We start from the raw sequence: 25,021 nt of genomic DNA, 5'->3' as shown, positions 1-25,021 counted from the left end.
CAGGTTTGTAGGCCTCCTTGCTCACACACGCTTTTTCAGTTTTGCCCACAAATTTTCTATAGGATTGAGGTCAGGGCTTTGTGATGGCCAGTCCAATACCTTGACTTTGTTGTCCTTAACTTCTCTAGGGCAGGGGGCAGCATTCGGAATTTTGGATGAAAAGCATCCCCAAATTAAACTGCCTGCTACGGGCCCAGAAGATATGATGTGCATATAGATTTGGATAGAAAACACTCTAAAGGTTCCAAAACTGTTAAAATAGTGTCTGTGAGTATAACAGAACTGATTTTGCAGGTGAAAACCAGAGAAAAATCCATTCAGGAAGTTTTTTATTTATTTTTTTTTTTAGTTTTCTATTCAATGCCATTACAGTATCCATTGACTTAGGACTCAAATTGCAGTTCCTATGCCTTTCACTAGATGTCAACAGTCTTTAGAAATAGTTTCAGGCTTGTATTCTGATAAATGAGGAAGTAAGAGCAGTCGGAATGAGAGGACCCTAAAGTGTCATAGAGCTTTTTCATGCGTGCGATCGAGAGAGTACCTTTCTTGTTTACCTTTTATATTGACAACGTTATTGTCCGGTTGAAAGATTGTCGATTATTTAAGCTAAAAACAACCTGAGGATTGAATATAAACATCGTTTGACATGTTTCTATGAAATTTACAGATACAATTTGGATTTTTTGTCTGCCTGTTTTGACTGCGTTTGAGCCTGTGGATTACTGAAGAAAACGCGCAAACAAAACGGAGGTTTTTGGATATAAAGAGACTTTATCGAACAAAAGGGACATTTATTGAGTAAATGAATGTCTGCTGAGTACAACCATATGAAGATCATCAAAGGTAAGGGATTCATTTTATGTATATTTCTGACTTGTGTAACTCTTCTACTTGGCTGGTTACTGTTTGTAATGATTTGTCTGCTGGGCTATGTTCTCAAATAATTGTAAGGTATGCTTTCTCCGTAAAGCATTTTTAAAATCTGACACCGTGGTTGGATTCACAATAAGTTAATCTTTAAACCTATGTAAAATATGTTTTGTTTTCTGAATTTTTATAATGAGTATTTCTGTATTTGAATTTGGCGCCCTGCAGTTTCACTGGCTGTTGAAGAGGTGGGACGCTACCGTCTCATGTACCCTAGAGAAGTTAAGCCATTTTGCAACAACTTTGGAAATATGCTTGGGGTCATTGTACATTTGGAAGACCCATTTGCGACCAAGCTTTAACTTCCTGACTGATGTCTTGAGATGTTCCTTCAATATATCCACATAATTTTCCTTCCTTATGATGCCATCTATTTTGTGAAGTGCACCAGTCCCTCCTGCAGCAAAGCACCCCCACAACATGATGCTGCCACCCCCGTTCTTCACGGTTGGGATGGTGTTCTTCGGCTTGCAAGCCTCCCCATTTTTCCTTCAAACATAACGATGGTCATTATGGCCAAACAGTTCTATTTTTGTTTCATCAGACCAGAGTACATTTCTCCAAAAAGTATGATCTTTGTCCCCATGTGCAGTTGCAAACCTTAGTCTCGCTTTTTTTATGGTGGTTTTGGAGCAGCGGCTTCTTCCTTGCTGAGCAGCCTTTCAGGTTATGTCGATATAGGACTTGTTTTTACTGTGGATATAGATGATTTTGTACCTGTTTCCTCCAGCGTCTTCACAAGGTCCTTTGCTGTTGTTCTGGGATTAATTTGCACTTTTCACACCAAAGTACGTTCATCTCTAGGAGACAGAACGCGTCTCCTTCCTGAGTGGTATGACGGCTGCGTGGTCCCGTGGTGTTTATACTTGCATACTATTGTTTGTACAGATGAACGTGGTACCTTCAGGTGTTTGGAAATTTCTCCCAAGGATGAACCAGACTTGTGGAGGTCTATAATTTTCTGAGGTCTTGGCTGATTTCTTTTGATTTTCCCAAGATGTCAAGCAAAGAGCCACTGAGTTTAAAGGTAGGAATTGAAATACATCCACAGTTACACCTCCAATTGACTCAAATTATGTCAATTAGCCTATCAGAAGCTTATAAAGCCATAACATAATTTTCTGGAATTTTCCAAGCTGTTTAAAGGCACAGACAACTTAGTGTATGTAAACTTCTGACCCACTGGAATTGTGATACAGTGAATTATAAGTGAAATCTGTCTGTTAAAAATTATTGGAAAAATGACTTGTGCCATGCACAAAGTCGATGTCCTAACCGACTTGCCAAAACTATAGTTTGTTAAAACTTCTTGTCAATAGGGGGGCGCTGTTTTCACTTTGGAAAAAATCGTGCCCAAATGAAACGGCCTCATACTCTTTTCTAGATCATATAATATGCATATTATTATTACTATTGGATAGAAAACACTTAGAAGTTTCTAAAACTGTTTGAATTATGTCTGTGAGTAAAACAGAACTCATTTTGCAGCAAACTTCCATGCAGGAAGTGAAAAATCTGAAAACGAGGCTCTGTTTCAGGGCCTGCCTATTCAATTGCCTTATATTTATCGATATGCATGCAATTCATACGCCTTCCACTAGATGTCAACAGTGGAAGGTGGAAGGTGGAATCCGGTGTCTAGTTTGATCTGAGTTCGAACAAGAGCTTTTGGAGTGGCAGGTCAGGAATTTCCTTTGTCTACCAAGGCGCGCGAAGCACCTCTATTGATATAGCGTTCGGGTTTACACGGCGAATATCTCCGGCTCTGATTTTATTTGATACATGTGATAATAACATCGTAGAGTAGGTTTTTTCAACCGAGTTTTATCAGATTATTCAACGTTTATTGGGACTTTTGGAGTTTTCCGTTCTTTGCATCGAGAGAAAATGGGAACGTTATCAACATTAGTTAGCATTGTGGCGCGAATTCGACAGAAGAAAAGGACATTCTAAAACCAAACAATGATTTATTCTGGACCAAGGACTCATTGTACAAGATTCTGATGTAAGCTCAACAGAAGTAACAACAATTTATGATGTTATTTCGTATTTCTGTGGAAAATGTTGATTCCAATTCTCCGCCGTTTTGGCGAGCGCTGTCTCGCAATAACGCAAGTTGTTTGTTATGGTAAAGTTATTTTTAAAAATCTAACACGGCGGTTGCATTAAGAACCAGTGTATCTTTCATTTGCCATACAACAAGTATTTTTATGTAAAGTTTATGATGAGTTCTTTGGTCAGATTAGGTGAGTGTCCAAAATAGCTCTGGACATTTTGGGGAAATGTTGCTACATATTCACAATGTATAACCACGGTTTGCAGCTCTAAATATGCACATTTTCGAACAAAACATAAGTGTATTGTATAACCTGATGTTATAAGACTGTCATCTGATGAAGTTGTTCAAGGTTAGTGATTAATTTTATATCTTTTGCTGGTTTTTGCGATAGCTACCTTTTGCGGTGAATAAATGCATTTGTGTGTTTGGCTATTGTGGTAAGCTAATATAATTCTATATTGTGTTTTCGCTGTAAAACACTTAAAAAATCGGAAATATTGGCTGGATTCACAAGATGTTTATCTTTCATTTGCTGTACACCATGTACACTGCTCAAAAAAATAAAGGGAACACTTAAACAACACAATGTAACTCCAAGTCAATCACACTTCTGTGAAATCAAACTGTCCACTTAGGAAGCAACACTAATTGACAATACATTTCACATGCTGTTGTGCAAATGGAATAGACAAAAGGTGGAAATTATAGGCAATTAGCAAGACACCCCCAATAAAGGAGTGGTTCTGCAGGTGGTGACCACAGACCACTTCTCAGTTCCTATGCTTCCTGGCTGATGTTTTGGTCACTTTTGAATGCTGGCGGTGCTTTCACTCTAGTGGTAGCATGAGACGGAGTCTACAACCCACACAAGTGGCTCAGGTAGTGCAGCTCATCCAGGATGGCACATCAATGCGAGCTGTGTCAAAAAGGTTTGCTGTGTCTGTCAGCGTAGTGTCCAGAGCATGGAGGCGCTACAAGGAGACAGGCCAGTACATCAGGAGACGTGGAGGAGGCCGTAGGAGGGCAACAACCCAGCAGCAGGACCGCTACCTCCGCCTTTGTGCAAGGAGGAGCACCGCCAGAGCCCTGCAAAATGACCTCCAGCAGGCCACAAATGTGCATGTGTCAGCATATGGTCTCACAGGGGGTCTGAGGATCTCATCTCGGTACCTAATGGCAGTCAGGCTACCTCTGGCGAGCACATGGAGGGCTGTGCGGCCCCACAAAGAAATGCCACCCCACACCATGACTGACCCACCGCCAAACCGGTCATGCTGGAGGATGTTGCAGACAGCAGAACGTTCTCCACGGCGTCTCCAGACTCTGTCACGTCTGTCACATGTGCTCATGTGCTCAGTGTGAACCTGCTTTCATCTGTGAAGAGCACAGGGCGCCAGGGGCGAATTTGCCAATCTTGGTGTTCTCTGGCAAATGCCAAACGTCCTGCACGATGTTGGGCTGTAAGCACAACCCCCACCTGTGGACGTCGGGCCCTCATACCACCCTCATGGAGTCTGTTTCTGACCATTTGAGCAGACACATGCACATTTGTGGCCTGCTGGAGGTCATTTTGCAGGGCTCTGGCAGTGCTCCTCCTTACACAAAGGCGGAGGTAGCGGTCCTGCTGCTGGGTTGTTGCCCTCCTACAGCCTCCTCCACATTTCCTGATGTACTGGCCTGTCTCCTGGTAGCGCCTCCATGCTCTGGACACTACGCTGACAGACACAGCAAACCTTTTTGACACAGCTCGCATTGATGTGCCATCCTGGATGAGCTGCACTACCTGAGCCACTTGTGTGGGTTGTAGACTCCGTCTCATGCTACCACTAGAGTGAAAGCACCGCCAGCATTCAAAAGTGACCAAAAACATCAGCCAGGAAGCATGGGAACTGAGAAGTGGTCTGTGTTCGCCACCTGCAGAACCACTTCTTTATTGGGGGTGTCTTGCTAATTGCCTATAATTTCCACCTTTTGTCTATTCCATTTGCACAACAGTATGTGAAATGTATTGTCAATCAGTGTTGCTTCCTAAGTGGACAGTTTGATTTCACAGAAGTGTGATTGACTTGGAGTTACATTGTGTTGTTTAAGTGTTCCCTTTATTTTTTTGAGCAGTGTATTTTTCATAAATGTTTTATGATGAGTATTGAGGTATTTCACGTTGCTCTCTGTAATTATTCTGGCTGCTTTGGTGATATTTTTGATGGTAGCTGCAATGTGAAACTATGATTTATACCTCAAATATGCACATTTTCTAACAAAACATACATTTATTGTATAACATGTTATAAGACTGTCATCTGATGAAGTTGTTTCTTGGTTAGTGACTAATTATATCTCTATTTGGTCGGTTTTGTGATAGCTACCTATGCGGTAGAAACATGGTGAAAATATACGGTTGAGTCTTTGGCTATTGTGGTTAGCTAATAGAAATACATATTGTGTTTTCGCTGTAAAACATTAAAAAAATCGGAAATGATGGCTGGATTCACAAGATGTTTATCTTTCCTTTGCTGTATTGGACTTGTGATTTCATGAAAATTATATTATATGATATCCCTGTCCCGTTAGGCTAGGCTATGCTAGCCAGCTTTTTTGATGAGGAGGATCCCGGATCCGGGAGGGTGACTCGTTAGAGGTTTTAACAAGAAATCTGTGGAGTGGTTGAAAAACGAGTTTTAATGACTCCAACCTAAGTGTATGTAAACTTCCGACTTCAACAATATATTTTATATTTGACTCTTCAAAGCAGCCACCCTTTGCATTGATGTCAGCTTTGCACATTCTTGGCATTCTCTCAACCATTTTCATGAGGTAGTTACCTGGTATGCATTTCAATTTGAAGGTGTGCGTTGTTAAAAGTTAATTTGTGGAATTTCTTTCCTTCTTAATGCGTTTGTGCCAATCAGTTGTGTTGTGACAAGGTAGGGGTTATATACAGAAGATTTGGTAAAAGACAAAGTCCATATTATGGCAAGAATAGCTCAAATAAGCAAAGATAATCAACAGTCCATCATTACTTTAAGACATGAAGGTCAATCATTCCGGAGAATTTCAAGAACTTTGAACGTTTCTTCAGTCGCAAAAACCATCAAGCGATATGATGAAACTGGCTCTCATGAGGACCGCCACAGGAAAGGAAGACTCTGAGTTACCTCTGCTGCAGAGGATAAAATTCATTAGAGTTACCAGCCTCAGAAATTGCAGCGCAAATAAATGCTTCACAGAGTTTAAGTAACAGACACATCTTAACATTACTGTTCAGAGGAGACTGCATGAATCAGGCCTTCATGGTCGATTTTCTGCAAGGAAACCACTACTGAAGGACACCAATAATAAGAAGAGACTTGCTTCGACCAAGAAACACAAGCAATGAACATTAGACCGGGGGAAATCTGTCCTTTGGTCTGATGAGTCCAAATGTGAGATTTTTGGTTCCAAACGCCGTGTCTGTGAGACGCAGATTAGGCCAACGGATGATCTCAGCATGTATTGTTCCCACCGTGAAGCATGGAGGAGGAGGTGTGATGGTTTGGGGGTGCTTTGCTGTTGACATTGTAAGTGATTTATTTAGAATTCCAGGCACACTTAACCAGCATGGCTACCACAGAATTCTGCCGCAATACGCCATAACATCTCGTTTGCGCTTAGTGGGACTATCATTCCTTTTTCAACAGGACAATGACCCAAAACACACCTCCAGGCTGTGTAAAGGCTATTTGACCAAGAAGGAGGGTGATGGAGTGCTGCATCAGCTGACCTAGCCTCCAGGATCACCCGACCTCAATCCAATTGAGATGGTTTGGGTTGAGTTGGACCGCAGACTGACGGAAAAGCAGCCAAAAAGTGCTCAGCATATGTGGGAACTCCTTCAAGACTGTTGGAAAAGCATTCCCAATGAAGCTGGTTGAGAGAACGCCAAGAGTGTGCAAAGCTGGCAAATGATGGCTACAATGAAGAATCTAAAATATTACATATATTTTGATTTATTTTACACTTTTTTGGTTACTACATGATTCCATGTGTGTTATTTCATAGTTTTGATGTCTTCACTGTTATTCTTCAATGTAGAAAATAGTAATAATAAAGAAAAACCCTTGAATGAGTAGGTGTGTCCAAACTTTTGACTGGTACTGTATGTTTTCCAGTTTTCTATGAGTAAACTGAAATGGTCTATTCATTCCTTATCAGTAGACACTGATTACAGCAGTGAGTGCATACATTCTCATACTGCTCCCCCTTGGGAATGGAACCCACAACCCTAGCATTGCAAGTGCCATGCTCTACCAACTGAGCCTCATCATCACATCAACACAAACAACTTGATGTCTCAATGTATTCAATTGTCACGTTCCTGACCTATTTCTGTTAGTTTGTTATGTGTGTTGGTTGGTCAGGACGTGAGGTTGGGTGGGCATTCTATGTTTTCTGTTTCTGTGTTGGTTTTGGGTTGCCTGGTATGGCTCTTAATTAGAGGCAGGTGTTTGGCGTTCCTCTAATTAAGAGTCATATTTAGGTAGGCGTTGTCACAGTGTTCGTTGTGGGTGATTGTCTTCCGTGTCTGTGTCTGTACACCACGCGGGACTGTTTACGGTTTGTTCGGTTTGTGTAGCCTATGTTCCTATTCGTGCGTTTTCTTGTTTTATGTAAGTACGTCGTCTAGGTCTGTCTACACCGTTTGTTGTTTTTGTTAGTTTAATCAAGTTCGTGTTTTCGTTAAATAAATATGTCTTTTCACTACGCTGCGCCTTGGTTCCCTCAATACTCCTCCTCTTCCGAAGATGAAGAGGAGGAGGAATGCCGTTACAGAATCACCCACCAAGAATCCAGAACCAAGCAGCGTAATTTGGAGCAACGGGGAAGTATACAGGACTTGTGGAGTTGGGAGCAAATATTTAACGGAGAAGGACCATGGGCTAAAGTGAATCACCGTCCATGGGAACAGCTGGAGGCAGCTCGGAGAGTGGAGGAAAAGAGAGAGAGGAACCGGAGTTATGAGGGAACGCGTCTTGCACGGAAGCCCAAAAAGCCCGTGAGTAACACCCAAAAATTTCTTGGGGGAGGCTAAGAGGTAGTGGGCCAAGGGCAGGTAGGAGACCTGCGCCCACTTCCCAGGCTTACCGTGGAGAGCGGGAGTACGGGCAGGCGCCGTGTTACGCAGTAGAGCGCACGGTGTCTCCTGTACGAGTGCATAGCCCAGTGCTGGTTATTCCACCTCCCCGCACTGGTAGGGCTAGATTGGGTATTGAGCCAGGTGTCATGAGGCCGGCTCAACGCGTCTGGTCTCCAGTGCGTCTCCTCGGGCCGGCATACATGGCACCTGCCTTACGCATGGTTTCCCCGGTTCGCCTACATAGGCCGGTGCGGGTTATTCCACCTACCCGCACTGGTCTGGCGACCGGGAGCATTCAACCAGGTAAGGTTGGGCAGGCTCAATGCTCAAGAGTGCCAGTAAGCCTCCACGGTCCGGTATTTCCGGCGCCACCTCCCCGCCCCAGCCTAGTACCTACAGTGCCTACACTACGCACTAGGCTACCAGTGTGTCTCCTGAGCCCTGTTCCTCCTCCACGCACTCTCCCTGTAGTGCGTGTATCCAGTTCGGTGCATCCAGTTCCGGCACCACGCACTAAGCCTCCTGTGCGTCTCCAGAGCCCTGTACACACTGTTTCTTCTCCCCCTACTAATCCTGATGTGCTTGTCCTCAGCCCGGTGCCACCAGTGCCGGTACCAGGCACCAGGTATAGAGTGGGCTTTGAGAGTCCAGTGTGCCCTGTCCCTGCTCCCCGCACTAGTATGAAGGTGCGTGTCCTTAGCCCGGTGCCTCCAGTTCCGGCACCACGCACCAGGTCTACAGTGCGCCTTATCCGGCCAGAGCCATCCGTCTCCCCAGCGCCATCTGAGCCATCCGTCTCCCCAGCGCCATCTGAGCCATCCGTCTCCCCAGCGCCGTCTGAGCCATCCGTCTGCAATGAGCCTGCAAAGCCGCCCGTCTGCCATGAGCCTGCAAAGCCGCCCGTCTGCCATGAGCCTACAGAGCCGTCAGCCAGACAGGAGCCGCTAGAGCCGCCCGCCAGACAGGAGCCGCTAGAGCCGTCCGTCAGACAGGATCTGCCAGAGCCGCCAACCAGACAGGATCTGCCAGAGCCGCCAACCAGACAGGATCTGCCAGAGCCGCCAACCAGACAGGATCTGCCAGAGCCGCCAACCAGACAGGATCTGCCAGAGCCGCCAGCGAGCCATGAGCGGCCAGAGCCGTCAGAGAGCCATGAGCGTCGAGAGCCGTCAGCCTGCCATGAGCGTCGAGAGCCGTCAGCCAGCCATGAGCGTCGAGAGCCGTCAGCCAGCCATGAGCGTCGAGAGCCGTCAGCCAGCCATGAGCGTCGAGAGCCGTCAGCCAGCCATGAGCGTCGAGAGCCGTCAGCCAGCCATGAGCGTCGAGAGCCGTCAGCCAGCCATGAGCGTCGAGAGCCGTCAGCCAGCCATGAGCGTCGAGAGCCGTCAGCCAGCCATGAGCGTCGAGAGCCATCAGCCTGCCATGAGCGTCGAGAGCCGTCAGCCTGCCATGAGCGTCGAGAGCCGTCAGCCTGCCATGAGCGTCGAGAGCCGTCAGCCTGCCATGAGCGTCGAGAGCCGTCAGCCTGCCATGAGCGTCGAGAGCCGTCAGCCTGCCATGAGCGTCGAGAGCCGTCAGCCTGCCATGAGCGTCGAGAGCCGTCAGCCTGCCATGAGCGTCCAGATTCGTCAGTCAGCCATGAGCTGCTATATACCCAGAGCTGCCCCTCAGTCCAGAGCTGTCTCTCTGTCCGGAGCTGCCTTTCAGTCCGGAGTTGCCCCTCTATCATGATCTCCCTCTCTATCTTGATCTACCTCTTTATTCTGATCTATCCCTCTGTCTTGTGCTATCCCTCTGTCTTGATCTATCTCTCTGTCCCGGTGCTGTCCCTGTCATTGATGTTACTAAGGGGATTTTGTGGGGGTAAAATGAGGGTGGACATTCTTAGGGGGAGATGGAGGCTAGGATGGATTATGGTGGGGTGGTTACCTCGCCCGGAGCCTGAGCCACCACCGTGGTCAGATGCCCACCCAGACCCTCCCCTAGACTTTGTGCTGGTGCGCCCGGAGTTCGCACCTTATGGGGGGGGTTATGTCACGTTCCTGACCTATTTCTGTTAGTTTGTTATGTGTGTTAGTTGGTCAGGACGTGAGGTTGGGTGGGCATTCTATGTTTTCTGTTTCTGTGTTGGTTTTGGGTTGCCTGGTATGGCTCTTAATTAGAGGCAGGTGTTTGGCGTTCCTCTAATTAAGAGTCATATTTAGGTAGGCGTTGTCACAGTGTTCGTTGTGGGTGATTGTCGTCTGTGTCTGTACACCACGCGGGACTGTTTACGGTTTGTTCGGTTTGTGTAGCCTATGTTCCTATTCGTGCGTTTTCTTGTTTTATGTAAGTACGTCGTCTAGGTCTGTCTACACCGTTTGTTGTTTTTGTTAGTTTAATCAAGTTCGTTTTTTCGTTAAATAAATATGTCTTTTCACTACGCTGCGCCTTGGTTCCCTCAATACTCCTCCTCTTCCGAAGATGAAGAGGAGGAGGAATGCCGTTACATCAATGCCTGTATTGTGCATTGTTTTTAATCATGGTGATGGAAGGTACAAACCTAGATGTACAATACGGTAATGTACAATCGGGAAGTATTCATACATACCCCTTGACATTTTCCACATTTTGTTACCTTACAGCTTTATTCTAAAATAGATTAAATTACATTTTCCTCATCTATTGACACACAATACCCCATAATGACAAGGTGAACACAGATTTTTAGAAACTTTAGCTATTTTTTTTTTTTTTTTTTTTAAACTGTATTCTGACCCTTTGCTATGAGACTCGAAATTGAGTTCAGGTGCATCCTGCTTCCATTGATCATCCTTGAGATGTTTCTACAACTTGATTGAAGTCCACCTGTGTGAACTCTATTGATTGGACATGATTTGGAAAGGCACACACCTGTCTATATAAAGTCCCACAGTTGACATTACATGTCAGAGCAAAAACCAAGCCATGAGGTTGAAGGAATTGTCCGTAGAGCTCCGAGACAGGATTGTGTCAAGGCACAGATCTGGGGAAGGGTACCAAAACATTTCTGCAGCATTGAAAATGAGAAACAAGATTCTCTGGTCTGATGAACCCAAGATTGAACTCTTTGGCCCGAATGCCAAGCGTCACGTCTGGAGGAAACCTGGCACCGTCCCTACGGTGAAGCATGGTGGTGGCAGCATCATGCTGGGGGGATGTTTTTCAGAGGCAGGGACTGGGAGACTAATCAGGATTGAGGGAAAGATGAACGGAGCAAAGTCTAAAGAGATCCTTGATGAAAACGCTGAGTACCTCAGACTGGGGTGAAGGTTCACCTTTCAACAGGACAACGACCCCAAGCACACAGCCAAGACAACGCAGGAGTGTTTTCGGAACAAGTCTCTGAATGTCTTTGAGTGGCCCAGCCAGAGCCCGGACTTGAACCAGATCAAACATCTCTGGAGAGACCTGAAAATAACTGTGCAGCGACGCTCCCTATCCAACCTGACAGAGCTCGAGAGGATTTGCAGAGAAGAATGGGAGAAATTCCCGAAATACAGGTGTGCCAAGTTTGTAGAGTCATATCCAAGAAGACTCAAGGCTGTAATCGCTGCCAAAGGTGCTTCAACAAAGTACTGAGTAAAGGGTCTGAATAGTTATGTAAAAGGGCTGCTGAGGGAAGGACGGCTCATAATAATGGCTGAAACGGAGTAAATGGAATGGCATCAAACACATGGAAACCATATGTTTGATGTACAGTATGTCATTTTGATATTTGCATTTTCTATTTGTAATACATTTGCAAAAAAATTTAAAAACCCTTTTTTGCTTTGTCATTATGGGGACTTGTGTGTAGATTGATGAGTAAAAAAACAAATGTAATCCATTTTTGAATAAGTATGTACTGTAACAAAATGTGGAAAAGGTCCAGGGGTCTGAATACTTACCGAATGCACTGTATATCATGAATTTAAAAGTTCAAAAATGGTTGTAGCAATTGCAAATTGCCCCTTTTATTAATATAATGTATTGCAATGATATATATATATATACAGCTTTCTTTCCCCCTCTGTCACTATCTAACTGGCGCTGTATTCTGTGTTGTTTTGTCATCACAGGTCACCTCCTGATGAACCAGAGGATACCTCAGACAACAGATGACTCTACAGACGACCTCTACAGATTACCAGGAAGCCACCAAATCCACAAACTGATTTCGCCTTTCTCAAACCAATATCCAACACGTGTTAACTTCAGCAAACATACCTGCAATTTCTGAAACACAACTAGGCCTTATGTGCTGTCTGAGAGTTAGTAATGTTTGTTATGTGATCTGTTCCATTGTTATATTGAAGGTGTACTTTACGTGATTAAATCTGTATTGTGAAATGCAACAAGCTCTCCTATTCCATCATGTCTGCTACTTTTCATTCTTTCTCCCTCTGTGACTGAATGGTGCCCCCTGGTGGAGATACATCAGGTAGACCACATATACAGATCTACTGTCTTTACACTATACAGATACTGTATGTCTAGATACATACTGTGCCGTGCCTGATCACATTGGTCATGCCTTGTGAAACCACAATAGGCCATGTGTTTCATTCAGTTCTCTAAATGGTGTATTATCCTTGTATTCGCTCACAATAACACATATCTAGGTCATGGTGTTCCCTGCTGGTTTGAAAGAGCATTTTTGCATTTACTTTGACTTTATGTACGTGTTTTGCTTACATAACTAATGTTGTGGTCTTAGTGTATTTAATGGACTTTTATTGATCCAGTGATCGGAAAGAGGGAAGCTGACATGGAGGAGAATGTGTTGGGATTAGAGGGAGGTGAGGATGGGCGAGGGATTGGGGGGACGTTAGGATGGGCGAGGGATTGGGGGGACGTTAGGATGGGCGAGGGATTGGGGGGACGTTAGGATGGGCGAGGGATTGGGGGGACGTTAGGATGGGCGAGGGATTGGGGGGACGTTAGGATGGGCGAGGGATTGGGGGGACGTTAGGATGGGCGAGGGATTGGGGGGACGTTAGGATGGGCGAGGGATTGGGGGGACGTTAGGATGGGCGAGGGATTGGGGGGACGTTAGGATGGGCGAGGGATTGGGGGGACGTTAGGATGGGCGAGGGATTGGGGGGACGTTAGGATGGGCGAGGGATTGGCGGGACGTTAGGATGGGCGAAGTTTTGGGGAGATGAACAGTATGTTTATGGGGAGGAGGTAGGTATGATGAGAGGAGGAGAACATTGTACCACGCAGAAGAAGCCCCATGGCTCACAGAGCTGCTGGAGGTACACATTGTTTAATGAGACATACTGCAGGTGTTCCCTCTGAGGTCCAGGGGAAGAGGCTTGACTAGGCCTCAATAAGGTCAAGACTTGGATTATGTCCTGAAGGGAAATGCAATTTAGCAGCCCTCGTCATTATGAATGTGGGGTCCTTAGTTTATTAGATCATGAGAAGAATGCCTGTTTGTTCATGCATCCTACGGAACGCAACACTGCCTCAGATTCATTCGGACTATGAAATCTACTAAACAACACCCCAGCATGTTATACCAGGCTATGGTTTCTATTCATAGACACATCTTGTTTGGTGATATTTTAGTGGGTGTGAAAAGTTGTATGCCTCTATTTTTCAAGCTGATACAGTAGCTCCACGTGCCATATCACGCTGATTGAAATGATGTCTAGCTGACCGGTAACTCCAGCCGTGCTATACCGTCCCTATGGTTCTCCTCCTCCTCTCCAGCCCTGCTATACCGTCCCTATGGTTCTCCTCCTCCTCTCCAGCCCTGCTATACCGTCCCTATGGTTCTCCTCCTCCTCTCCAGCCCTGCTATACCGTCCCTATGGTTCTCCTCCTCCTCTCCAGCCCTGCTATACCGTCCCTATGGTTCTCCTCCTCCTCTCCAGCCCTGCTATACCGTCCCTATGGTTCTCCTCCTCCTCTCCAGCCCTGCTATACCGTCCCTATGGTTCTCCTCCTCCTCTCCAGCCCTGCTATACCGTCCCTATGGTTCTCCTCCTCCTCTCCAGCCGTGCTATACCGTCCCTATGGTTCTCCTCCTCCTCTCCAGCCCTGCTATACCGTCCCTATGGTTCTCCTCCTCCTCTCCAGCCCTGCTATACCGTCCCTATGGTTCTCCTCCTCCTCTCCAGCCGTGCTATACCGTCCCTATGGTTCTCCTCCTCCTCTCCAGCCCTGCTATACCGTCCCTATGGTTCTCCTCCTCCTCTCCAGCCCTGCTATACCGTCCCTATGGTTCTCCTCCTCCTCTCCAGCCCTGCTATACCGTCCCTATGGTTCTCCTCCTCCTCTCCAGCCCTGCTATACCGTCCCTATGGTTCTCCTCCTCCTCTCCAGCCAGACAGAAGGTTACGCTCCAGTTCCAGAAGCGTCTCCATGGAAACCGTTTCCTTATTAAGATAATTATTTTCAATCTGTGGCACCTGCCGCCCTAATTACTCTTCTGGATCCGGCGGATACTGATCTGTTGACATTCGGGAACTCATTCCCCGGGATTTTAAAAGGAAAAGTGCATGGAGAGAGGGGTGACGAACGTTTTGCTGTTTTCGTCCAGGGGTGGCATTTAAACTCCCAAGCCCAGTTCCACTGTCTTTAATTAAAATGATATTCTGTTTGTTCAGTTAAGGAACCTCGACTATTCTCTGCGGGCAAATGGAAATGCAAGCACTCCAATGGACATGTACTGGCATTTTCCTATGTTTATTCCTTGCCACAGCTGACCGTGGCAGAAAGCTTTCCCCGGTGTTAGTGCTCCTGGCAACTTTTTCACCCTAAAACAATTTCCCAACTTTAAAGTGGATGTGTGACTGATGCTGATTGACATTGAAAAGGTGTCTCAATCAATTCAACCCATCCTCAGAATGAAACCTGTTTGTGGGAAGCTGGCGTTGACATGAGCATCATGGGCTCAACAGAGCAGGATCCATACTTGATACATGAGGAAGAAGAGCATATTATGAGAAAAAATACTTTATTCTCAGAAATGTATATACAATATATGTGTTTGGGAGATGACTGTTTAAGCATTTGTGGATCACCTGCATCACAAATGCAGTTTGCATATCTACAGGTATATTCATACATATTCTCACAAGTTCTGCTGAACAGAACCGTACATTTAAAAACCGTTTTAGATGAATAAACGCAACCTGGTTATTTGTGTCCGTTTTTGTAAACATTCAAAAATAGAATTGATATTTATAACAATGTGCAAAGCGCTGTCCAATCTTAGGCTGTTTGGATATTTCTCATAATTTTCTTTGCTCCAGGCTGATTGTCAAAACATTAAATAATAATAATAACAATAATAAATGTAATCAATTAAAAAACAGACTGTGGAAAACATGTGACAGTAATGTATACAAAATAACAATGGCCAACAGTGGCAGATCTTAAAACGGTTTAAAGATCCCTCTTCTTGGATTCATCCATCCATCTCACTCTTTCCGTTAGCATAGAGGTCGAAAGTTGATTTATTCATTCCTCCGTTTGTACACATATTTCATTAATTCAGTCATGAATGAATCCCTTTTCATTTAACTCTCTGTCCATAGTATGTTTCCTATGTTTACAGACCATAGGGCTCATTCATTCATTCATATCATAGAGGCTACTCACTCAATCCCTCTCTCAGAGTCCCATTATTAATCGTTATACAGGTCGTTGTTGATGACAGCTGCTTCTGTCCGGGGCTCGTAGTTGTGGATGAAGCGTCTCTTCTTGCCGAAGGTGGAGAAGGAGTTGTGGACATCCAGCTCGCTGCGGTGGTGGCTGGCTGCTGGCCTCAGGGTGCACAGGGCCGACGGCGTGCCAGGGATGTACACGTTGTGTTGGTAGTCTGGAGGTGGTTGAGAGTGAGGGTGAGGATGGGGGTGAGGGGGGAGTGGAGGTTGCTGAGGCTGCTGGGGTTGGGGTTGGGGCTGTTGCTGGGGTGGAGGGGTGCACAGAGGGGTCCAGGAGCGAGGAGGAGGCCCAGTGGCAGGAGGAGACATCTTGTAGTCTATGGAAGAAGAAACATAATGTTGATTAATATACTGTATGACTGAAATCAAGGATAGTACAGACACACACGTAAACGCTGTGGAAGTGGTGCTTACGTCGTCATAACATTTATTTATTTTAAATAAAGGAGAGCCGCACACTCTAGGAGCTCAGGTGCAAAAATATTTATGTCCAACGTCTTCATCAGGGTATAACATACATCTGTTTGCTAATATCCAGGGAGAGGCATTAGCTCTCTCTCTGTATTGTGTGTGTGTGTGTGTGTGTGTGTGTGTGTGTGTGTGTGTGTGTGTGTGTGTGTGTGTGTGTGTGTGTGTGTGTGTGTGTGTGTGTGTGTGTGTGTGTGTGTGTGTGTGTGTGTTTCAAGCCCAGGCCCTCACGTACCCCTCATGTGGGTGCCCCAGGTCCAGTACTGGCCCGTCATGGGTGTCATGTAGTTCTCTGGGTCTGCATGCATGGCCTTCCTCATCAGAGTGCCGTCCATGTTGATAGAGTTATAGCTGTGGAGGATATAGATCCATCCATAAAGAATCACGTAATATGTTCTGGCATGACCACACACCAGCCATTCATGAATAACATTCTGTCTCAAAGACCGGTATGCTGAGGTAGTTGGAAGTGTACATGTCAACTGTGACTGTTACCTTTTCAGAGAGGACTTCTGGTTCTTTGGGAGGGTCCAGTCTGTGTTTGGTTGCTTGAGCTATAGATTAAGAGAGAAAATATGATATTAAAACCTCATGTCTAAAAACCTTGTTAAAGAGATGAGCTTTGACACAAATAGGGATTCAATGTTTTCTCAGTAAATATTAGTAGAGTTCTATTAATTTCCATATTCTACATTATATTCATGTCACTTTAAAGGAGCAGTGCAGTCAGAAACGTGATGTTCCTGTGTATTATATACACTGCTCAAAAAAATAAAGGGAACACTTAAACAACACAATGTAACTCCAAGTCAATCACACTTCTGTGAAATCAAACTGTCCACTTAGGAAGCAAAACTGATTGACAATAAATTGCACATGCTGTTGTGCAAATGGAATAGACAAAAGGTGGAAATTATAGGCAATTAGCAAGACACCCTCAATAAAGGAGTGATTCTGCAGGTGGTGACCTCAGACCACTTCTCAGTTCCTATGCTTCCTGGTTGATGTTTTGGTCACTTTTGAATGCTGGTGGTGCTCTCACTCTAGTGGTAGCATGAGACGGAGTCTACAACCCACACAAGTGGCTCAGGTAGTGCAGCTCATCCAGGATGGCACATCAATGCGAGCTGTGGCAAGAAGGTTTGCTGTGTCTGTCAGCGTAGTGTCCAGAGCATGGAGGCGCTACCAGGAGACAGGCCAGTACATCAGGAGACGTGGAGGAGGCCGTAGGAGGGCAACAACCCAGCAGCAGGACCGCTACCTCCGCCTTTGTGCAAGGAGTAGCATTGCCAGAGCCCTGCAAAATGACCTCCAGCAGGCCACAAATGTGCATGTGTCAGCATATGGTCTCACAGGGGCTCTGAGGATCTCATCTCGGTACCTAATGGCAGTCAGGCTACCTCTGGCGAGCACATGGAGGGCTGTGCGGCCCCACAAAGAAATGCCACCCCACACCATGACTGACCCACCGCCAAACCGGTCATGCTGGAGGATGTTGCAGGCAGCAGAACGTTCTCCACGGCGTCTCCAGACTCTGTCACGTCTGTCACATGTGCTCATGTGCTCAGTGTGAACCTGCTTTCATCTGTGAAGAGCACAGGGCGCCAGTGGCGAATTTGCCAATCTTGGTGTTCTCTGGCAAATGCCAAACGTCCTGCACGGTGTTGGGCTGTAAGCACAACCCCCACCTGTGGACGTCGGGCCCTCATACCACCCTCATGGAGTCTGTTTCTGACCGTTTGAGCAGACACATGCACATTTGTGGTCTGCTGGAGGTCATTTTGCAGGGCTCTGGCAGTGCTACTCCTTGCACAAAGGCAGAGGTAGCGGTCCTGCTGCTGGGTTGTTGCCCTCCTACGGCCTCCTCCACGTCTCCTGATGTACTAGCCTGTCTCCTGGTAGCACCTCCATGCTCTGGACACTACGCTGACAGACACAGCAAACCTTCTTGCCACAGCTCGCATTGATGTGCCATCCTGGAGGAGCTGCACTACCTGAGCCACTTGTGTGGGTTGTAGACTCCGTCTCATGTTACCACTAGAGTGAGAGCACCGCCAGCATTCAAAAGTGACCAAAACATCAGCCAGGAAGCATAGGAACTGAGAAGTGGTCTGTGGTCACCACCTGCAGAATCACTCCTTTATTGGGGGTGTCTTGCTAATTGCCTATAATTTCCACCTTTTGTCTATTCCATTTGCACAACAGCATGTGCAATTTATTGTCAATCCGTGTTGCTTCCTAAGTGGACAGTTTGATTTCACAGAAGTGTGATTGACTTGGAGTTACATTGTGTTGTTTAAGTGTTCCCTTTATTTTTTTGAGCAGTGTATATTTCCACACTATGAGGTTGGAATAACACTGTGAACTTGTGAAAATGATGATAATGCCCTTTTAGTGTAAGAGCTGTTTGAAACGACTGCCTGATATTTCAGCCTGTTGTGGTGGGATGGTTTTTGGCCTGTTGACATTACCATGTGATAAATTAGGTAATAACCCTGACCAATAAGAGAGTTCCAAACCTCTCTGCTAATAACATCTAGTTTTTAGTTTTCCCCTCCTCACTCAGACCACTCCCAGAGTCCTAGCTAAATTATTGCTTGAGATATTGCTCTTTGCTAAAAAGCTATTTTTGTCTCCTTTTTGACCATTTTAATTTCAACAATCGCAGTAAGGTACTTAATTGTAACCCAGAAATTACGTGATATTGAAATAAAAACGGCTGAATTGGACATTTAAGGAACGGATGTCAAAATGAATTCGACAAATTATGTTTTTTCCATGGAGCTTGACTGCCTCCCTGTGGCCTTTTTTCAGAACGCAGCGAGGATGTGCGCCGTGCCTTGAGCAATGATTCGCCTGTCATTTATTTCGCTTTCATCCACTGCAGCACAACACAGCAGGGGAGCGGGACGGGCACTCCAGAGTGATATGTATTCTGGGAATAAGTCTCATAGTGTGGATTCCATGCTCTATTAATTCACTATTATTAGAATCGGTATTCAAAATACATTCCACGCCAGCTCTGCACAAAAAACAATTAGAGCCCAATCGAGATGAAACGAAAACACGATTTTAATATTCAAAGGAAACCGTGGCACACAGGAAATTCTCAGGAAATTAATACAATTATACACGTAATTGTTTTTTGTGTTTTATGTATATTTTTTTACATGAATATTGCCCTGATTCTCCGAGAAGATCAGCTTTTAATTATGTCTTGCTGAGGCGAGAAAAGTTGTGCCGTCCTTGCAGCTTTATCCACTTATCTAGGTCATCTCAGCTGATCAGTCTATTTCACAGTTGACCTGTGAGTAGGAGAGGCCTAATCTGTCTCCTCTTTCACCTTCAATTGATGTATTTTTTATCACCCTGCTGAGATTACACTAGGCCGACATGTAGGTCTACATAAAACATTGATATGGTTGACAATAGGCTATATAACCATCCCACTGTTTAGTTGGTAAGTATTTGAGGTGGTATCCTGTCATCCGCCGATCCGCCGCATGCTGTGCACCCATCCAATTTGACTCATATGGGAGAGTGACTCTCGGCGAACACAGGGGTGATTTAAGGGAACCAATGAACGTCATCAAGGACACCAAGCCCCTGGAGGGACATAAATACGAGCAGAACAATCAGCATGACCTCGAATCAAGCTCTTTATATGGCCAGAGGTGTTCCTGCTATGAATGGGACTGACATTTTTAGTCTTCAGTCTATACGGAGATGGGATATTCTAGGAAGAAAAGTGTCCCTTCATCCGTCACTGTCTGCTTACATTGTAGCAGATTATAGAGATGTACAGTGGGCAATACGCACACATCACATTCACGGTTTGCCGGTCCAATCTAGTGACTCCGACAACAGCAGTCTCGCCATCCTCTCTCTCTCCCCGTCCCTCCCTCGGTCCCCCCACCCTTCCTTCTCTCAGGACAAAACACGGATCCACATCTCTCTCCTCGCCGGGGGTAATCTACAGGCGCGCCACGTCCCAGCCAGGACCATGGCTCCCCCACCCCTTCTCCTCCCCAGTACCCCAGAAACCAGCCCTTTGCCATTTTTCATCAATAATGGACGTGACCCCTCTTTCGTATGCACCGCGTTGTGTGCAGTATAACGGCTCGACCGTGTCTGTGCCCTTGAGGCATAGTTAGTGAGGTGATCTGTCCAAACAAATGAGAGGTGGACGATTCTCCAGAACGGTCGTTGACAGCCTACTTTAGCCCAGAAAAGCGGAGTTCTATTTCCGAGATGGCCTGTCTGTTAACGGTCTGTCAGCCGTTAACCTTGTACTTATGGTAAACACTCTATTCGCAGACACTACTAGAAATCAATTCCAACTGGTGGTTTGTGAAGGAAAAGTATGGGCGATGTTTCTCTCGTCGTATCACAAAGCAGGAGATAGAACATGCAATGACATTGATTGTATGCTACCACACCAATACACAAGCATACTAACGTTATGGGATTTCTCATTTACTATATTATTACTTGGGAAATGTTTTCAAATAAACAATGGACAAATGATGATCATAGACAGCTCAAATAGCTTAGAAGCAAAAATAGATTAGGGATCGATGTTTAAGCAGCGAAACAAACAGGACTGGGGTTTATTGATCTCCGTTGCTCTGTGAAACGGATATTTCTGGCAGACGGTTCTGTTCTGTGCGCGACGAGAGAGACAGAAGCCCCACAACACACGTTCAGTGTAAAATATACTGTGGTTCTGGTCTCATATTTCTTTCATAGCCTCCGTGAATAGAATATCCACTCTCTTATTATAAAACCAAAACATTTTATCACGTCATTACTGTAGGTCTATAACTAAGGTATAAACACTAACAGGAATGGAAAATAAACATGTGTAGGTTGCATTAGTAGAGAATTTTACTCCTGATGAATATTGACGTCTGAATATTGTGTCGTTCAAGTTCACTCAGATACAGTCACACTGCCGCATGTATGATTTCACCTTCATTAGATAGAATGTGAAGTACTTGATTATGTTTTAAACAACAATGGGCATTAACACACAGTATATGTGAAAGTATAAGTGAAGGGGCTAAATGATTATATTAATTCTAGCACATTCACTCTCACGTTACCTCATTCGGAGTGGTGGCTCCGGAATTGTTATTCACGGATGCGCTCCGGTTGTGCGCGCTCCAGGCAAAGTTGTCAGCCGCCTTCGACTCGTTGTTCCTCGAGGTACTGCTGGGGCTGCACGGCTTCAGGAACATAAAGTCACTCTTAGCTGACTCGGGGGTCAGACACACTTTATAGCAGTAGGCTTGGGACAGAGTACCGTTGCCATTTACCTCCATGCAGTTGGTAGGCACTTTAGCCCCGGTGGAGATTTGCAGGTTCAGGTTAGATTTTTTGAATACCTCGGGGGGTGGCTCTGGCTGGAAGCCCCCGCAGCAGTAGCAGGCGAAGGGAGGGAGGCTGTACCCACTGAGGGTGTCTCTGTCCTTGTAACATTTGACCGCAGCCAGCACAATAATAGCCACCAGGAAGATTAGCGAGATGGTGCTCAGTGACACGATCAAGTAGAGAGCGAGGTTGGAGGGGGGCTGCGGGCTCAGAGTGAGGTCGCTGAAATCAGACAGGGACTCGGGCACGTTCTCGACCACGGAGAGGAGGATGGAGACGGTGGCGGAGAGAGGCGGCTGGCCGTTGTCCTTGACCAGGATGACGAGTCTCTGCCTCGTAGCGTCCTTATCCACGAACCGGCGAATTGTCCTAATTTCTCCTGTGTAGAGCGCGACACTAAACAGCCCCGGGTCTGTAGCCTGGAGCACCTGGTAGGAGAGGCGGGAGTTCTGTCCTATGTCCGCATCTAGCGCAGTGATCTTGGTGACTAGGTACCCCGCATCCACTGACCTCGGAACCACCTCTGTCGCTACAGTCCCGTTCTTGGGCAAGGGGGACACGATGACTGGAGAGTTGTCGTTCTGGTCCAATACGAACACATTTACTGTGACATTGCTGCTGAGTGGGGGGAAACCGGCGTCCTGCGCCTGCACCCGTATCTGAAAGTTCCTTAGCTGCTCGTAATCAAAGGAGCGCAGCGCGTAGATGTTTCCGTTGTCCGAGTTGATGGAGACGTAAGTGGACACGGGCATGCCATGGATCTGACCCTCTAGAATCGAGTAGGACAGATAGGCGTTCTGATTAGAATCGGGGTCGAAAGCAGTGACTGAGCAAATGGATGCGCCCGGGGCATTATTCTCAGTCACATAAACTGTGTATGATGGCTGGGCAAAGCGCGGGGGGTTGTCGTTAATGTCAGACACTTGGACGAGGATGGTTTTCCTCGTGGAGAGGGACGGGGAGCCCAAGTCCCGGGCCGTGAGGGTAATGTTGTACTCGGAGAAGGCTTCTCTGTCGAGAAACCTGCTAGTCACCAGAGTGTAGTAGTTCTTAAAAGAGGAGTGGAGCTGGAAGGGGACGTTGCTGGGGATCTGGCAGTCCACATTCCCGTTCTCTCCCGAGTCCCGGTCCATGACGCTTATAACGGCTATCACCGTTCCCGGTGGCGCGTCCTCCTGGACAGGCGTGGACACGGAGGTGAGGATGACTTCTGGCGCGTTGTCATTCACATCTAAGATATCCACCAACACCTTACTGTGCACGGCCACTGCCGAGGGACCCCTGTCTTTAGCCTGCACGTACAGCTCATACACACTCTCTTTCTCATAGTCCACAATCCCCTTCACTCGGATCTCACCTGTGTACTGGTCTACGCTGAACAGCTCGCGCACTTTGAGTGGTGCGTGCCCGCTGAATGCATAGGACACCTCCCCGTTCGCACCCTCGTCCAAATCAGTAGCATTTAGCTTCAGCACTAATGTCCCTCTCTGTGCGTTTTCTACCAGGCTCGTCCGGTAAACAGACTGATCGAAAACGGGCACGTTGTCGTTGGCATCCAACACCGTGATGGTGATGAGCGCTGTGCCCGAGCGCTCAGGCGACCCCCCGTCCACGGATGTGAGCACCATCTCATGCGTCTTCTGCTGCTCCCGGTCCAGTGGGGTCTCCAGAACTAGCTCGGCAAACTTGCTCCCATCATTACGCGTCTGGGTGTTCAGCACAAAGTGTTCGTTAGAGCTCAGCTGGTAGGAGCGGAGCGAGTTGGTGCCCACGTCCTGGTCCTGCGCACTTTCCAACGGGAACCGAGACCCGGGCGCCGCTGACTCTGTAATCTCCAGATTAAACTCGCTCCATGGGAAATTGGGAAAATTGTCATTCACATCCAAAATCTCCACCTCCACTCGGTACAGTTCTAACGGATTCTCGATCACCACTTGCAAGTGCAAGAAGCAGGTCGGACTCCGTTCACACAGTTCCTCGCGGTCAATCTTCTCATTAACGAACAAAATACCGTTTTCCAGATTCACTTCTAAGTATTGTTTTTTGGCCACGGATACAATACGAAACCGACGAGAGGACAGCTTGGCTACATTCAAGCCCAGGTCCTCGGCGATATTACCGACAAAAGCTCCGTGCTCCAACTCCTCGGGGATAGAGTACCGAATCTGTGCGAGAACTAGTTCCACCACACAAGTGCACACCAGCAGGCACCCCACCAGCCCGGTTAACGGTGTCCACCGGGTGCTCACGAGCCTGTGCCCCATCTCAAACGCGCACCAGAAAATCGTCAAGAGTGAAAACAGCACAGAATGAGTTTACCCGTCAATGACATTATGCACTTTATAATATTATTTGTCGATTTGTTTCCAGTTGTTGTAGAAACAAATAAAAAGGCAACACTTCCGAGCAGATTGCTCCTTTGCGCACGTACAATATACTTTCACCAAATTATTGCACTTTAGAATAATATAAAACAGGAACGTAAACTTGGATGAGAGGAGTATAAAGCGTCTCTGCTCCACGCGCGCAGTAGCAGTGTGTGAGCGGGTGAGGCTCGCACTATGATTTCCCAGTGTATTAGATATTCCGAGGAGCCGATGGGGAGGTGTGTGTGTGTGTTAGGAGAGGTAGGGGTCCGTGGCTACGCCCAGCACTATATTGGAGGACGACGAGATGAGAGCAGCGACTCTAATTACAGTAGCACGGTTAACCCTTTATCTGGCGCGGCTCCTCAGAGCGATTAGAGACGCGACAACAGCGTAACTTTCATTCGAGACATCAGGGGCAGATTTGGATTAGGGGTAAATCACTTTCCATCGAGGGTGCCGTTTTCTAGTTATTCGCTGTGCAGATTTCAAAGATCTCGTCCTGCTCATGGTCCTTCAGGCCTTTCAATAAAACAATTGATATAAACACAGTGTTGGGAATACAACTATAACAACAAGTAAAAGGCTCTTCTTGTATCATATCGCTATTGGCCACTGTAGGTCTACATGTGATTGCAAATAGGGCTTCTTTGAAAATGAATGACCAAAATGACCCCATGGATTTATCATCAGAGAGTATTTGGGGTTAACTAAAAGAATCCTTAATGGGTTATTCAATTTTAATGATTGTTTGTGAGCATCTATTTTCCAGCTAAAAATAATGAAGGCAAAAAAAGAGGCACTGGTACAAAGAAACACGCATTACAACGGCTTTATCTGTATAGGCAGACCTGAACACGTATCAACTCAATCAACATAAAAGCAACTTCACAAAACCATAATCACACCGTTTAATCACAGGAAGGTATTACTGTTGGGATTATATCATAGTCACATTTGACATGATTATTTAAAGGGATAATTGCGATCATTTTACGGAGATAACATAAAAACATGGCAAGACAGGAGGTTA

The 25,021-nt window shown here is 46.2% G+C and overlaps 1 protein-coding gene across 1 annotated transcript; it reads right to left on the bottom strand.

Moving 5' to 3' along the window:
• Positions 1–15,052: 15,052 nt before the first annotated feature.
• LOC129827740 (protocadherin beta-15-like) lies at positions 15,053–24,236 on the bottom strand. Its single transcript, XM_055888850.1, has 4 exons — positions 21,355–24,236; positions 16,745–16,803; positions 16,485–16,600; positions 15,053–16,098 (listed from the first exon to the last, which is right to left on the bottom strand). Exons 1-4 carry the CDS (start codon positions 23,884–23,886, stop codon positions 15,743–15,745), a joined length of 3,063 nt encoding a protein of 1,020 aa, XP_055744825.1. The 5' UTR covers positions 23,887–24,236; the 3' UTR covers positions 15,053–15,742.
• Positions 24,237–25,021: the final 785 nt, after the last annotated feature.

This window comes from Salvelinus fontinalis, chromosome 29 (genome assembly GCF_029448725.1).
Source record: "Salvelinus fontinalis isolate EN_2023a chromosome 29, ASM2944872v1, whole genome shotgun sequence".
Lineage (NCBI taxonomy): Eukaryota > Metazoa > Chordata > Actinopteri > Salmoniformes > Salmonidae > Salvelinus > Salvelinus fontinalis.
This window is presented reverse-complemented; position numbering and strand designations above follow the sequence as displayed.

Bases quoted from the DNA above. Each gene is read 5' to 3' on its own strand.
- LOC129827740 (XM_055888850.1), bottom strand. From the start codon at position 23,886: ATGGGGCACAGGCTCGTGAGCACCCGGTGGACACCGTTAACCGGGCTG. The intron at 16,601-16,744 runs GTAACAGTCACA...TATCCTCCACAG, and splicing joins CAGAAGTCCTCTCTGAAAAG to CTATAACTCTATCAACATGG. The intron at 16,099-16,484 runs GTACGTGAGGGC...CTTCTTCCATAG, and splicing joins CTGGGGCACCCACATGAGGG to ACTACAAGATGTCTCCTCCT.